Source organism: Pseudorca crassidens, chromosome X (assembly GCF_039906515.1).
Source record: "Pseudorca crassidens isolate mPseCra1 chromosome X, mPseCra1.hap1, whole genome shotgun sequence".
Lineage (NCBI taxonomy): Eukaryota > Metazoa > Chordata > Mammalia > Artiodactyla > Delphinidae > Pseudorca > Pseudorca crassidens.
The window spans coordinates 29,145,877-29,163,124 of record NC_090317.1 but is presented as its reverse complement, the minus strand read 5'-3'; the positions used below and the strand labels follow the sequence as shown (position 1 = coordinate 29,163,124).

Genomic DNA, 17,248 nt, shown 5'->3' with positions numbered 1-17,248 from the left:
TACGTCCTAACCAAGTGGTTGACGTGCTAGTTCAAACCAGGGACAAAGATATTTCTCAGCAAGGGCAGATAAGAGTAATAAGAGGATCAGAGATAAAACCCTTGGGAACACCAATATGTGAAGAATCAAGGAGCAGGAAAAAGTAGGAAAGGCAGGTAGAAAATGGTGCCACAGAAGCCAAGGAAGGAAACAGTTTCAATTATCATGGGAGAACAGTGTAAAATATTAGAGATGCCTGAGAAATGTCCACTGGATGTAGCAATACGGAGGGTGGGGGCTAGGAGTCAAATTGTTGCAGGTTTAGGAGTGAATGGGAAATGATTGACTGGTTAGGAGATCAAGAACTTGGGATGGGGACACACAGTACTCGTTATGAGACGTTTAGAAGAAAGGTAGGTAGGTAGAAGGGGGACACAGGGTCAAGAAAGGATACCTTCAGGGTGGAAGAGACTTGTGGTTACAGGATGTGGGAAAGAGCCATGAGCATTTTACAGGTTGAAGACGATGGTACAAAGTCTCCTGGGAGGCAGGGGAAATGGGATTCCAGAAGCACTGACCAGAAGAAAACCTACTGAGACTGGAGAAGAAAGGGATAGTGCAGATGGAGATATGTTTGCAGAGAGAGGAGGTGGCTAGCGTGTTGAACCACCGCTTCTATTTTCCATTTCCTTGCCTCTTATTGCCCTAGTTCTCCTCCTAGCTTGCAATTTACCAGGGATTGATAAATCAGATAATTAAACTTATTAGAACTGTGCCGAAAATAAAAATGAATAGCTGCAAGGCACATCTGATTGTGTTTGCATGTAAGAAATGTGCCAGCCTTTTGCTAGTCTCTGGGGCAATAACTGGGAACAAGATGCAATCCTAGAGTTTATGGACTTTATGACATCAATTTTGGCTGCCAGCTCAATGATCTTTTTTACTTGCTTCTTGGTTTTGTTAAAAATCCAGATAGCTGAGGTTGCCAGATGTGACTTGTGAATATATGGTGTTAAGAGCACCCAGTTAGCTCCTCCCCTTCAATTTCCCAAATTACCACCCAGCATATAAACTATTAGGTGACATGACCATAAAGTATTATGTCTTGGATTTAATATAACTTGGTTTTTAAAAAATTCATTAGATTAATTTCTTATTCTGGCAACGAATTCATAGTCCTCTTTCCCAAATTGGGTATTTGACCTAGTACTGAAATGACTTTCATAAATACTGCCAATAAGGCTTTCTTAAGGCTTTCATGCAAGACAAATATTCCCAGAGTAGATCAAAAAGGCAATTCTGCTAATACAAAGATCTTTCTAGATGCTGTCATTTACTTAAAATGCTCTCAGTATGTGAAGTATTAATTTATAATAATTGATTTTTATGAATTTGGCCTTTAAAAATTCTTTAGGTAATGAAAGAAATTTTGGTAAAACAGTAATTTTAATAAAATCACATCCAAGAAAAGAAAACCTCATTCTATAAGTCATTTTGACCTGATCTATTTGCCTAATGTACACTTGAGACCTTTCTGGGGAAAGGAAAAGTGTATTTGTAGAAGAGTTTAATAGTCACGGAAGCAGTGAAGATTTTTAAAGACAAAGTTTCATTGACCATTGAAATTTCAATGGAAAGGTTCATGTAGATTTTTTAAATGCTGTTAATCTTCAATTTTCTGTTAGTTCAGAAATTTTTCAAATCCAGTTTTCAGTGTGAGGGCTGAAAAGCCAAGATGTACATTTATAATAAAGTATAAAACAAACACCTCTTCAAAACCAATGTGTCAAAAATTCTCTTTGGAAGAATCAGCATTTAGAAGCACATCCTTATGTGACATCTTATCTATTATATACCTTTTAGATCTATAGTCAAACTGTTTGAAATATATTACATGAATCTGAAAAGAAACTTGAAGCTACTCTATACTAGTTTCAAAAATAAGATATGGTAATTATTGATGCAGAAAGTTATATACCAGGGTAAAAGATCAGGAGATAGGTAGGAGAGAGCTGAGCCCAAGACAATGTAACATTATCTATCTAAATAAACAGAGATAAAAGGCTATAATCCTAAAAATATCTGAGTCTCATAATAATTCCTCCTAAAAAACGCAAGAAACTTCAGATGGTGTGTTTTACACTGTATGTAAATATGTTCTTGATGCCTAAGATGTAGCTTCTAATCAGGTTCCTTCTAAAAATACTCAAATGTATATTTTTCTTCATTGAAATGAAAAACTATCACTCAAAGAAATAAGAGTAACAGGACTTAACAGCCCTCAGTCCCCAGATGAAAAAACGAGAGAGACCCCAGTTGAGTAGCTTGACCAAGTCACATGGTAGCTAGTAGAGCTGGGAGCTCTGATGAGTAACTGGCAGTCACGTGGCTTAACTGGGTAATCCAGAGGAAAGCGACTAGCCAGGCTGCTAAATTTGTGTGTGTGATATACTAAGGTGGACTGGGAAGCTATCTGGAAATTGGAAGGTTCAAGAATTTTAAGGTGATCTGAGAGAAAGATTAGGGCTTCCCTGGTGGCGCAGTGGTTGAGAGTCCGCCTGCCGATGCAGGGGACACGGGTTCGTGCCCCGGTCCGGGAAGATCCCACATGCCGCGGAGCGGCTGCGCCCGTGAGCCATGGCCGCTGAGCCTGCGCATCCGGAGCCTGTGCTCCGCAATGGGAGAGGCCACAACAGTGAGAGGCCCGCGTACCACCAAAAAAAAAAATTACACACAATCCTATTTTGGCTCGGATCAATAGGTCAGTTTGTGTGGCTGACCTAGTACAGATACTAAATATCAGCCTCAATTTAGGACCTGAGAAAAGTGTACAGAGATATTCTGTCACTTTTACTATGAAATAAATATTCTAGATCACTGGTTTCCTAATTGCCTAAACATTAGATTCAGCTGGGGAGTTTACACACACACACACACACACACACACACACACACACACACACACACACACACACAAGTGCGCGCCACACACGTCTCATCCCAGACCTGATTCTTACTCTGTAGCCACTCCAACATCAGTAGGGACCTATGTATGGGACCACTCTTCCAGACAGCAATACACAGAACATTCTGGAAATAATTAATTCTACTTCTAAGCATTTCTTAAGTTTTTCCTTTTGGAAGAAATTGCCATTATGTAGTATACAAAATCTAGACTTTAGCCAATGGGAAAGAAATGTGAGCAAATTTCCTTAAGAAATAAAAGAATCTTTATTGTTTGTTTTAGAAGCAATATGTTGAGCAAATGGACAGGCAAATATCTGAAGAGAAATACCATACATCAACTAGTGGTTTAAACATCTGAGGAAAAAACATGGAAAGTATTTACGTGGACCAGTTTCTTTATACAAATGCTAACCCATGAAAAACACCCAGAAACCAAATAGAGTGTTAGATCATCAAGGTGTAAATCCGTTAAAGCAAAACTACAAAAGGTACAAAGAACACATGGCTATAGGAAATGATAGTGTAAATGATAGCATATAAACTGGCCCATGTAAAATACAAAAATATTCAATTAGGTCAGATTTTCTATAAAACAGTACTAATTAGAGGTATTTTAATATAAATCAGATATATAATCTAAAGGTAGAAACTTTTAGAAACATTAACAGCATTAAGCCAGTGTGCCACCCACTTGTGCTTCCAATTTTTATTTTTTAAAAAAGCTGCTTTGTTTTGACTCATGAGAAATATCTAAGGCTCACATTCTTGCAAGCATTATCCATTCTGACAACGTTAACAATCTTACACTAAAACACTATTTAAATAAAAATTTTTTTTAAAAAATCAGATTTATATTTAGCCTTTAAAAAGTGCCTTAAGCTGGCAATGCAGCTCAATGTAGCTTTTAGAGAGGGGCTTGGTCAGGAATCTTATTCTGAGCCAGTAAGATTTTCAGGCTACTCTAAACAGAGAGCAAATTTAGGTGGGAGAAAATATTTATCATGCCAATATAACTCGAAAGGTAGTTATAGACATACACATGCTAACATGCAATTGCCTCTGCGCGTGTGTCACTAGACTACCAAATTTATTCAACGCAAACAACATTTTGGAACCCAGATATCTCATTTTCTAGTGAATGGGAGGCACACATAATCTCCCATCCCCCCAAACACGGAACCTGCCATATATTGCTGCATGTTAACAATTTTTTAATATTTGCTCAGCCATCTCAATACCAAAAAAAAAGGAAGAAAGACAAAAGCAGCAAGAAATACTTGATGTGCTAACTATCAAGCAGAAATGTTTTGCTTTCTCATATAAACATTAGGTGGTGCAGGTTAAATGGACAATTGGTGCAACTCCCCAGAGCACAGAGCTGAACACAAAGTACATGAATTAATGATGATGCTACCATAATGAAAAATAATAATGTAAGTTTTGATTAGCACAGAACTATTTAAATGTGAAAGCCAAATTAGTAAATGTTGTAGCAATCAACACAAGCTGGAAACAAAGAACGGCTTTTTCATGAACAAAGAGAAGGCCAAGACTTTTGGGTTAGGTGCAAGTTCTTTATCTAGGTTCTAGGACATACTGGCATTTCTTCTTTAAGGAAAAGAAAAGAAGAGAATAAAACAAACCATCACCAACAAGGATACTAGAAAGCTAAAGAGAAATCTACATTAATTTTAGCACTGCATGTAGAAGCCAATTTACGGGTACAAGGGACTAACACCCCAAATTGGCACTGCCTAGCAATTATCTCTAAAACATCTAGAAAATGGATTGAAATGCCCAGTTGGAATAGTCTTGTGTCTTACAATTTAAAAGACGGAAATATCCAGTTTTTTTCTTAAAAAGATTAAACAATAAGATTAACACCTATTCCAAAATTTTAAAGCTTTTGTATCTTTTGTCACTACAGCCACGTTAAATACAAATGGATTCAAAAGGCATTAGAAAAGCATGCATTGCTAAGAACATAATAATATTAGACCCTGTTCAAATCTATTGGCATATCTCTCATAGTCAAATACACAGCAATGCCAAAGCAGCTAAGTTAACCTGCAAACAAAATCACCAAAAAATGCAAAGGAGCAAGTACAAATCCACCGTAGAATGTGTTGTCTCAAATCGACTACATGTGGAGGTGCGGTTAACCCTTTCCTAAGCTGTATATTTCCAGTCAGAATGTTTAAAGTGAGAACAATGCAATACTAATTCAAGACAATAAAATAGAATCTATAATCCACGTGATTTTGCACATGTTTTTTGTTGTAGAAATAACTTTTAAATTCCTTAGTTGGGAAAACCAAAATCATGTGACTAATTTATAGTTTATAGTTTTAGGGGTATTTTTATCTATTTAAGTTCAAAATCCTCTGTACCACCTGTTGTTAAGATCAGAACTGCAACTATATATACCTTAAATCGAATAGTATTGCATGTTGGATCTTGGATCTTGTACTTGCTTTATTGTTTTGTAACAGAGTCACATGTGGATTAGTGTTACAGAGTCTGATATCCAGCATAACTTTTTCTTCTGCCAATTAGGTAAGCAATCACTATAACGATAATCAAGCCTGAAAGACCAGCACCAACTATAATTGGTATTAGAATGGTGTCATCATCCAGCGAACACTCTTGGGCTGTAGGTGAGAAAAAGTGTGTAACAAATAATGAGTATAATAAAAAAAATGATGTCCAAAAGTAAAAGATGTTGATATTCAAAATTCAGAAATGCTCTTATAAGATCAACTTAAAGTAATTAAGACAGGTATATTTTAGTGATAAAGCTACATAAAATTATGCAGTGTCCTAGAATTAAAATCCTAAACCTTATTTGTCCTTTCATTCATGTATGTGTATATATATAGATATATATGAATATACACTCATTTATATCTGAGTAAAACACATACATGTGTCTGTATTTCTTTGTATATATTCCAAGTGCTTTCCAAAATAGGAGTATTACTTTATCAGAAATGAAGAGAGCTAATCTAGCCACATAGCTACATAGCAGGATTAGACTCTTGGTGGTAGAGTGAATGTCTTTTGGGAAACTCGGAGCAGATCAGGAAGGTTTAACTGTGGGATTAAAACAGCCATGCTGGCTCTGGAATCCTTTAGAGCAAAGATCGGGCAAACTATAGCCCGTGAGCCAAATCTGGCCCAAGGGCTAAAAATGCCTTTTGAACATTTCTAAATGATTGGAAAAAAAACAAAAGATGATGATTTTGTGATTCATGAGAATTATATGAAATTCAAGTTTCAGTATCCACAAGTAAAGCTTTACTGGAACACAGCCTCACTCATTTGTTTATTGCCTGTGGCTGTTTTCATGCTACAACAGCAGAGCTGAATAATTGTGACAGAGACCACATGGCCTCCAAACCCTAACACTTACTGTCTGAGCCTTTACAGAAAAAGTTTGCAGATTCCCGACTTCAAGTATATGCTTTTAGTGGCTGCAAAAGTCAAGAAACTGGGACCTCTTACTAATTTGAGTGTGTTTACCACATTTATCAATCTGGTCAGGGCTGGCAGCCCACAGGGGCTATTTTCCCCATTTCTAGACAGTAGTCTGATCCAGTAAAATCCAATCAACACTCTTACCTTACTGAAAGTCTATTTCCTCTCCTAAACAGTGAATTATTACCAGTGTGTTGTATTTATAGGTACCCACAGTCAAGAACCTAGCTCCACAAATAGATTACGCATTCATTATCAGTACTAAATGTTGTATACTCCTTTGGGTGACATTTCTAATTCTATGTACATAAAAACCAAAGTTTCAAATTAGAGAAAAACCACAGCTGACTAGACAAACAGGCTTGAGCGGATTTTACACTGCAAATGATTTTAAGTTCTAAACACAAATTTGGACCTAAAATTAAGGTAATAATGTAGGGGAGATCAATAAAGACTCAAAAGTAAAACTATTAAAGGATCAAAATAATTGAAGTTTGTAAGCAAAACTGACAAAGGGGGAAACGAATTCTTGAAAGTACTTTTAAATTGTGATTAACCCTTCTAATCACAAGAATGGTAGGGTGAAGAGCCCAATTTATTCTGGCCTAACCAAGTCAGGCTAGGTGTTCAGCACTACTGCAAAACTGCTGAGCAGCTCACAGCACATTCACTTTAAACACAGCTTCCACATTTCCTTCTAAACCATAGAATTAATTGTTAAAAAGGATGTGGATGACTGGGATGGCTCTGCTGGGCAGAACTGTGATCCACAAACCGTCAATTTTAAGTAATTGGTTTTAAAGGACAAGTCAATTAAGGAATTTTATGTACTTTTTCCTCTTCAAGCAAATTTTAATCTTGTAATGCCAAATGCATCTTTCATATTCATATAAACACACTGTAATAAGCCCTTCACAAAGCTTTCGCTAAAAATCTGATAAATACCACCATTAGCCCTGAGTAGACCTTCAAAAAGCCTCATTCACACTGGCACATGCTTTTAAAACTCTCCAGATCTTTCTGGCTGGCCAAAACATAGGTCATGATATCTGAGGCTTTCCTACTGCAATCTTTTGTCTTAACAAAATGAGACCAAACTGCTTTAATTCTGGTATGAAAATGTTTCCAGCGAGAAGATGGCCCCAAGAAGGCAGAGCAAGATGCTCAAAAACTGCTGCTCCCAAGTGCCACCCTTCCCACAAACTACAACCCATGGAGAAATGTCTACACCTTAAGTAAAGCTCACTTAAATCTCCTCAGTTTTAGCTTTAAAAACTTTGTTGCAAATGGTTTTGAGATCACAAAACAAATCTAATTTGAGCAAAATGATGAGCTAAATATAGTTACACAACTTGCTCAAGGCTATGAGAACTCTACAACAGAGTCTAGAGGTGAATTCATATTCCTGTATTTCAGTGCTTATATTCCCATGACTCAAAGGAAAAGCCACCCAGCAGTCAACCTAAGACCATAAATTATTAATAAAACTTGCTTGATTCTTACCTGTAGAATACTTTCCTTCCATCACATTGAAAGGCTGAACCCTTAGATCAAAGGTATTTATCTGAAATGCTCCAGACACTGAAACAGTCTGCTCTTTGTTGCACATATAAGAACTTCCCAGGGGGGCATCCCAGTAGCTGAGATTGTTATTTGCAATGCTAAAAACTTTAAGGGGGAAAAAAAAAACATGTTAGTAACTTCTTATCCCATCAACAACAACAACAAAAAAAAAATGGGACAGTCCCCAGGATTTTTCTGTGAAATATGGGGGCTTAGGGTACAGGGTCTGCCCACAAAAAGCCATTCTTAAGATCACTAGGTTCCGCATCTTTCTATAGATGTTTCTACAGTCTAAAACTCACTCACATCGTTAACTATTATCTACCATGCTTTGAAAATATGGGATACTGCAAAAGATAGAACACTCTAGTTCTAAGTTACTGATTTTAAGTTATGGTCAAAGTACAATTTTGACATAGAATCTTCTGGTCCATTAAATAAGGCACTATTTGGTAACAAGATAATTACAGTTTCTATTCTTTCAGTGTAACCCATACTCTTTTTCCCAGAGGCCAATGTTTTGCTTACCAGAGCCGTTAACCAAATACATGCTGACATTCACCTCCTTTAGATAGAATCGGTTTTCATTTTTCTGTGTGAAAAAGAGCTTCCAGTTAATCAATGCATCACAACTGTCTACAGGTACAGTTAATGTCTACAGAAAGAAAGCAATCTAATACTATTACCCAGAAGATAAAACCATGGATTAGACCTGGACCAGTAGAATAAACTGCAACTAAGTAAAGGGACTCAAAATGTGACAGAAACCCTTTCCCTCTTCATTTTGTTTCCAACTTTTGGACCAGAGGTGTGCTCATATGGTTCTTAGACACTCAGCAATTCACTCCCTCCATTCCATTCTTTCTATCACTTTCCGAGCCCTCACCACCTCTAGCCTGGATCACAACAGCCTCTTAACGGGGCTCCTTGCCTTTCAGCCTCTCCAGCTCTAACCTTTCCTTCGCTGCTATTTTCTTTCTGAAGCACTCATCTGATTAGCCAGTCATTCTAATTATTTCAGTGCTTTTAGTATGTACAAGGTAACATATCTAAGTGTTCCAGGGAGCCATCAAAATGGACCAGATATGGTTCCTGCCCCCACCGCGTTTGCAATCTGCCAGGTAAGAGAAGATAGATATAAATAAATAACCATATTACAAAAAAGTGATAGGTTATGAAAATTAAAAGACGAGACGTTACTTCCAACTAAGGGAGGAGCAAAGATAACACAAGCTTAGGGGTGGGCCATTTGAATTGGGTAGGATTCAATTAGGAAACAAGCAGAAATGAGTATTCGAGAAAGCAACCACATGAGTAAAGGTAGTCAGAAAATGAGCATAATCACAAGCACACGAGCATTTGAGAACTTACAAAGTGACAAGCGCTGTTCTTAAAACTTTACATATGAGGCTTCACGGAACGGAAGAATTACAACACCCCATTTTGTAACTGAATTATGGAGGGTGTTGAGTAACTTCCACAAGGCTACACAGTAGTCGGTGAGCTGGGATTTGGCACCAGGAAGTCTGGCTGCAGAGCCTGGGATGTGCACAGGGAACAGGGTAAGGGAAGCATGAGATTCATATAAAGGGAAAGAAGGAATCATAAAGCTGGATATGCAGGTTACATTGCATGGCAGGGAGGGGAGGCGTGAACTACCCTGGCATGGAATTTAGATGTTTTCTTGTCGGCAAAACAGGTTTCTGAGGAAGAGCTGAGCTTCAGGAAGATCAAGCTGATGCCAAAGTACATTGGGGGAGGGGAGGAAGAGATGGGACTAGTTAGGAGGCTGTGTGAAACATCCAGGTAAGAAGTAATGCAGGCCTGAATCAGTAGGGAATGAAAACCAGGGGGCAGACTAAGAGAATTTCAGGAGGAAGCATAAAGAGGACCTGAACAACCTTATCGCATCTCTCCTTGGCTTGGCATTCAAGGCTCTCTACAATTAGTCCCAAGTACTCTTCCAAACTTATCATTCACTAAACATGCTACATGTCTCATTCTCCACCTGGTCTTGATTGTGTTCCTTTATCCAGGGGTAGCTTGTACTTTTTCACTACTCCCCACCTTCTCCCCCATGTGTACAAATCTGACCCATCCTTGAAGGTCCAGCTTAAATGCCATCTTCTCTGTTAAACCCTCCTGACTCTACCCTAGCTAGAATTAATGGCTCATTCTTCTACACTCTTATAGCACTTTGTATCTTCCTCTGGTCTAGCACTCATCCCACAGCACTCTACTTGCCCAAAGAATCAATTCCAAAAGCCAGCATGACATTCAAGGCCTTCCATAAAAATGGTAATTATTAGTACATTGCTATCTTTACCACTAATCCATGGGCATCTGAAGAATACAGGCCTTCCTCTTTGTATCCCACCATAACATCCTGCATATACACCAAATTCAATAAATTATCCTTAGAAGTAAGTGTCATGATAGGATTGAAGGTGAGATGGGCCCCACTGAACTCTGGTGACACTGCAGACGTTTCTTGATTTTTCAAAGTACCTATATCATGGTTAAAATGTCACTATTTTGAATTACATTTTAGAATAGTCTGCTGGGCAATTAAATATTGTAATCATTAAATATTACATGTTTCCCCATGAGAGTCAGAAGAAACCATGTTCCTGTTAGGATCTTACCTCAGCTAGAAAGATCAAGCTCAATCACTCAAAAGGGGGTGAATCTAAAATATTACTTTCTTCATTCTTATTGACTATAATATAATCTCTGTGAGGTAACTTGGGAAGCCTGCTTTTATCACACTGAAGATGACAAGCTTAACTAGACATTCTTAATAGTGATTCACTGGTCATATATGTACTACAACGGAGTAATTATTTGAATGCTGGAAAGGGGAAGGTTTTTATAAACCTTTCTAAAATATAATCCTCAATTACTCAGCATGTATTCCATAGAGAAAAGAGGCTTTAGACTCAAAATACCAAGTTCAGACACAAAACAAAGACATGCCTAACTTTTCATATATCAGACGTTGAGACTATTTCCCCATCCCTAGATAAGAGTAATCCGATTTGAAAGCAGAACTGTTTTTTAGGCCCTTATACAATAACTTTGGTGGTCCAACATTTTCCCTCATTGATAGCCTATCTTCCCCATTCCAATCTGCTGTAACATGTGTACATACACATACACACACACACACACACACACACACACTTTGAAAAATTATGGGGTAACAACTGCTTCTGAGAAGGTGGAAATAAAGGTCCCCAATGATCAATTTACGCTACCTAGAAGCAGAACATGCATGGAAACTTCTGCTTAGGGTTCAGCCCTTGATGCGATCATGAACAACAAAAACCTGAATGCTGCCATTATAAACTATCCTGACGTAATGCACGTAAAGTACTTGCACAGAGCCTTGTACATAGTTGAGTACTCAATAAGTGTTAGCTATCATTATTACTGATACTATTATAAATATATAGCCTTGAAAAAGCCTAAAATATTATAACAGACAAACATGAGAATTTTCTAACCAATAGTAGAGAAAATATTATGGAACTTACTTTGTCTTTTATAAATAAACTTTATTGTAACATATATCTATATGGATAGATTAGACTTTTTTTTTTAATATGGGTTAATTCTTACTCCTACCCTAAGGTCTACATAAAAACAGAAGAGCAGAATTCGAGTCCAGCCCACAGAACATCGAAGTGACCCTGAGGGATTAACAGGGATCAATGGACTGTATACACTTTATAATTGAGTAGTGTTGAAATGGAAAATAGAGGTAATTATCCCTCTCAACAAATACACACACACACACACACACACACACCTTTTTAGACTTTCAGATGTGCTCCCCTAAGTTTTGATAAACCCGTTACTCACCACAGCAAAGACAAAGTCCAGATACTTGATGCTGCTGCTGCTCAGCCTAAGGAGAGCAGTTTGAGGATGGCAGCTGCCAGTGAAGTTGGTTGTGTTGGGATTGATGTTAATAACCGAAGCAACCTTCAGGGGAAGAAGAGGGAGAGAGGTACAGATGAACCATAAAAATCTACAGCAAAACCTTATACTCTAATAAGACCAAGTTCGTGGAGAACAAAAAAATCCTTTTGTCTCCTAGATATGGATACTTAAGTGTTTGATACCTTACTTTCAAAGCTGGCCCAGGTCCTCAAGCTATGACTCAGAAGACTTAAAAAAAAAAAAGGAAGACAACAGGAAAGCTTCCTCAAATAATGAGCCAAATGAAAACACATTTTTTAATGGAGCACAAGAGCCATCTGTCTAGCTTGTTTAAAATCCCAGGACTCTGAAAATGGGATTGGTTTGCTGGCACGCCCTCTGTAGCCCCAGTAGAGCACTGCAACCAGAAGTGCCATCGTACACCCCTACCTCTATCTGCCTATCTACCTATACCATTCAAGTCACCAAATAGCTGGAGAAACAGCTGCACTGTTCCACACCTAGTGTGGTTCAGGTAAAAGTGTGAAGGAGTTATATTTTAAACTAACTGAAATAAAGATCAACTGCTCGTATTCTGATCTACTGATGGCAAAAAAAATCTACACCCCAAAGAGTCCTTTAAACTACTAGGTTTCCTGCTGGCCAATACAACACCTTGACAGTGACATTAACTCTTCACGGTTATAATAACTCAAATTAATCAAAACTCTACAAGTCAACACAAATCTCTATTTAAAACTGCATCATTCTAATAACACTACTCTTGGGGTGAAGTCTGGACCCACTACATTTGAAAGGAGATACAGAAAGAATGTATCAATAAAAACAGGCAAACTATAAACTACACCTTATCATGAGTAATGTTCAGCTGCAGCCCCATGGTAGCCAGAAGACATGTCCCATTGCTATTTACAACTGAATAGGATCCAACCTCTGGCTTTTCCTTTGGAGAGGGTGTTGTAGTAGGAGATGGCACAGTGGTGGGAACGATGGGCAGCACTGTGGTTAAAGTTTTATCTTTATCACACAAAAACTCTGAAACAAAGGACAAAATAAATTTTTTAATTCATAAGGCCAGGGAAGAGCAAAATATTTCTCACAATAAAAGTCCAAAAGGGTTATATTTAGGGTAGAGAATATCTTAATAGTATTATTTTAAACTAAATGAGGCAGAGGTCCTCAAACTGCTGCTTCATATGCAGACAGTCTTAAGAGTTATGACATGGCAGACAGGCTCCAGACACATACAAATGCATTATCTACTCATGCGTGGCCACACACTCATCTTTTCATACCCTTAAGTCCCTTTGTTCCCCCAAAACTTCATCTGCCTCTGAGGTGAAAATCAGAGGTTTAAGTTTGAAAACAGTTTGCCCCTACCTAGGCCTGCCCTCTTCTTTTCCACATATAACCACTATAAGGAAAAATACTGTTTTTAACTGAAAAAAGTTTAAAAATCATTGAAGGATTTAAATACAAATGAACCTTTTATTTCAACCTCTTCTTAGGAAGTGTTGGTAGTTTTCCAGAACTGGTGCACGAGAAATTATTGTATTGCCAATAAAGTCACATAAAAGTCACAAAATCAATTTATAAAAGTCAAGATTAGAACACAGAAATCCCATTTCTCAGCCTTCGTCTTGGATCTTCAAAAGCTGAAGAGCTGAGGATCAAATGCTATCTGAGGATTTGTTCAAACAAAGATTAGGTTTTATCCAGTGAAAACACTGCAGGTAGCACATTTTAAAAGACCATTCCACAACATGTACATCAGAAACTTAAAAGTGCAAGTTCCACAAGAATAAGAATTGCTGTTATTTATAAAAACTTTACAGTGCAGAGTAAGGTGTAAGTCTTAACATATAAATACTTTAAGATAACGACTTCAACTAAAGCTACCTGGTATACTCTAATCTTAAGTTAGGACCCAAGTATAGAAATATATATATTTTAAGTACTCACCTTTTGTGCTCACTGTGCCATTTTGGACAAAAGCTTGTACATGAACATCCCAATAGTGCTGGACAACATCATTCTTTCCTAAGGTTAATAAACTATTGCATCTAAAGATGTCATTCAATGGAACTCTGAATGCCACATGGTCAGAAACAATAAAAACTCCTGTAAAAGAAGATTAACAGTAGCTATTTCCAAGAAGGTAGGAGGAAAGTGATCATATAAATATACATTAGAATTTCATCTCCTTCTGTCTGCCTGCCCCACCCCATTCCTGAAGTGACAAAAGACAAGGCCTGTTCAGGAACTGACAAATTCACTGTGGCTGAAACACAAGGAGTAAGAGGAAAGACGTGATGGGGATTAGGAAGGAAAGGTAAGTTGCAGGTGGTCACACTTTGAAGCATCTTCTATGATCTAAGGACAGGTTGGGCTTTATTTTGTTAGCAATAGCAGGTCAGCTTCAGTTTTTAAAGCTGGGAATAACAAATGTATCATTTATTTTAAGGAACATAGCAAAACTGCAGAGGTTAGGCAGAGCAGAAAACTTTTAAGGAAAGTCATTTAAGAGGGAAACTAGTTAGAAGGCCAATGAGCTGGTTAAGGGGAAAGGCGAGGAGGAGTTGCCTAAACCAAGATAGTGAGGGGCAGTAAGAAGAGAGTAAAGAGGCCAAATTGAAGACACAGAGCTAAGGTAGAATCAACAGGACTTAGCGATAAAACAAAGAAGAGAGATGGAATAATCAACGATTATTTTTGTGCTACTATCCCAAAGTAAGTTATAGTAACTAAAATGAGTTTTCGAAACCTTTTCCTGGATAGGATTTAAAGACTATTCCATTTCAGGAAAATTTCAGAATATGAAAGCAATAAGTTACCACCTTTCTGTGCAGAGTTATTATAATGCCTATATGGTGAAACTTCAAAAGACTATGATCACACTTATCCACCCAAATGGCTTAGCTTCTTTTGGAGAAGCAAGGAAGGAAGGTATTCAAGGCCCTTAATATAGGCTGCCTTCTGTGCCTCTCCGTCACATAGCAAGGCAGGACTTATGCGCCTTGGCACCCCCTAACGGCCAAAGGAAAAAAAATTTTAAACCAATGAACCAGAACATTTTTCTCCAAAACTGTTTCCCACTGTTAACATCAGTGAATAGATGTATGAACTAGCTGTATGTAGATAGGCCTCAAAAACAAAACGAGTGCAAAAACAAGCTGTAGACATACTGGAGTTACACTATAAATCTATGTCATTTTTAGGGCTTCCTTGGTGGCGCAGCAGTTGAGAAACTGCCTGCCAATGCAGGGGACATGGGTTTGATCCCTGGTCCGGGAGGATCCCACATGCCGCAGGGCAACTAGGCCCGTGCGCCACAACTACTGAGCCTGCGCTCTTGAGCCTGCGAGCCACAACTACTGAAGCCCGCACGCCTAGAGCCCGAGCTCCACCACCGCAATGAGAAGCCTGTGCACTGCAATGAAGAGTAGCCCCCGCTCACCACAACTAGAGAAAGCTGCACGCAGCAACAAAGACCCAATGCACCTAAAAATAAATAATAAATAAATTTATTTAAAAAAAGAAAAAAACATCATCAACAGTCTATTTAAGGAAACCATTTAAAAATCTCAAATAGTCGCAAATATTACACAGAAGCTAGCAATAAAAATTGCATCTTTCCCTGTTTAAAATAAAAGGGATGAGGGAATTCCCTGATGGTCTAGTGGTTACGACTCCATGCTTTCACTGCTGAGGGCACAGGTTCAATCCCTGATCAGGGAACTAAGATCCCACAAGCTGCACGGCGTGGCCAAAAAAAATAAAATTAAAATAAATAAATAAATAAAGGGGGGAGAGACTGGCATTAACCTTTCAGAGTCCACAGTTTTTCCATCAAATCTGTCAAATTAAACCCCATCTGCTTTTACTGCCACCCCCCTTGGTCTGGCTACTCATTACATCATCACTTGATTCCTATAACAGCCTCTTAAACTGGAATCTCTGCCTGTAGTCTCCTCACTTCCAATTAATCCTGCAGAACATTCTTTATAAACTACTGTCTCTGCTTTTGTTACATCATTCTCCTGCTTAAAAACCTAAAATGGTTCCCCAGTGCCTACCCCATCAAGCTATAAATGCCTTTCCTTGGCTTCCAAGGCCCCCTATAATTTAGACTCACTGCACCTAGCCAACTTGATTTTCCTTCTACTACACACACAGCCTCTACTTTAATCAGGCAGCTCTCCACTTACTGCTGTGCAGACTATGCTTCCCCCTGCTGGAAATATTCTGCTCAAAATTCTCCACTTATTCAAAATCTACCATTAGGCCGAGTTTCAGCTCAGGCCCTCCTTCTCTACACCAAGCTTTCTCACTCCTTCAATGCACGCTGACCTCTGCTCCTCATCAGGACCTCTTGTCCACAGGCATCCACTGATGGGCTCAGGGACTGTGTACCATATACAGTTTACTCTGTACTTTGAGAGGGTCTAGAGCTTTCCTCACATTGTCAGAAAGATTTATGAACCCTCCATGCCCAAAACACAAACAATAACAAATTCACAAGGATCTCAATGCTTTCCAATTTATCCATGTAACTTGGGTAAACAACTTCACTTTGTCTCTCCAACTAGTTTTTAAGCTCGGTGAAAGTCAGGGGCAAATCCTAATACTAGTTCTGAAAGACAATATATGGCAGAAAGCTAAATACCAAGATACCCAATAATAAACTTTCTTTAGTTATCCTCTCAAGCGAAGATATCAGTAAAAAGAAAACTAGGATTTAATTTCCAAGTCTCAGTTAGTGATACCTCCCAAGTTTTACACGAGCTCATTCACTTCTGGATCTTTAAAGTATGATCTTTTGATATCCCATAAATCCAAATGAATCACTCATCCCCAAGTCCAGGAAACTAAAGCCCATCTACCTGTGCTTCTGGGGTCAGGATGAAATACTATCTGTGAGAAATGCTAAGCTACTACAAACACCGTGTTAATATCCCAATCTCAGTGGAGGGGGGAGAAAGGAGAGAATTATATCCCTAACAAGACTGAAATCTCTGGGGGCTTCCCTGGTGGCACAGTGGTTGAGAGTCCGCCTGCCGATGCAGGGGACACGGGTTCGTGCCCTGGTCTGGGAAGATCCCACATGCTGCGGAGCGGCTGGGCCCATGAGCCATGGCCGCTGAGCCTGTGCGTCCGCAACGGGAGAGGCCACAACAGTGAGAGGCCCGCGTAATGCAAAAAAAAAAAAAAAAAAAAGACTGAAATCTCCATTATCCATGCCTTCAAAATATTTTAACACACATTTCAGTTCTAGTAGTCACAACAACGGCCTAATTCCCAATGCCTTCCCAAGTTC

General features: G+C 38.5%; 1 protein-coding gene across 3 annotated transcripts in view; it reads right to left on the bottom strand.

Moving 5' to 3' along the window:
- LAMP2 (lysosomal associated membrane protein 2) overlaps positions 1-17,248 on the bottom strand; it is a 35,807-nt gene that overhangs the window by 5,266 nt on the left and 13,293 nt on the right. For 2 of the 3 annotated variants that reach the window (XM_067723295.1, XM_067723297.1), the window contains exons 4-8: positions 13,894-14,052; positions 12,779-12,966; positions 11,851-11,973; positions 8,515-8,578; positions 7,927-8,091 (exon numbers count right to left, since the gene is read on the bottom strand). In XM_067723295.1, coding sequence (XP_067579396.1) covers positions 7,927-8,091; positions 8,515-8,578; positions 11,851-11,973; positions 12,779-12,966; positions 13,894-14,052 — 699 coding nt within the window. Of the gene's footprint in view, positions 1-3,186; positions 5,604-7,926; positions 8,092-8,514; positions 8,579-11,850; positions 11,974-12,778; positions 12,967-13,893; positions 14,053-17,248 lie in introns of those variants that run through there. The other variant, XM_067723296.1, reaches the window with a different exon arrangement.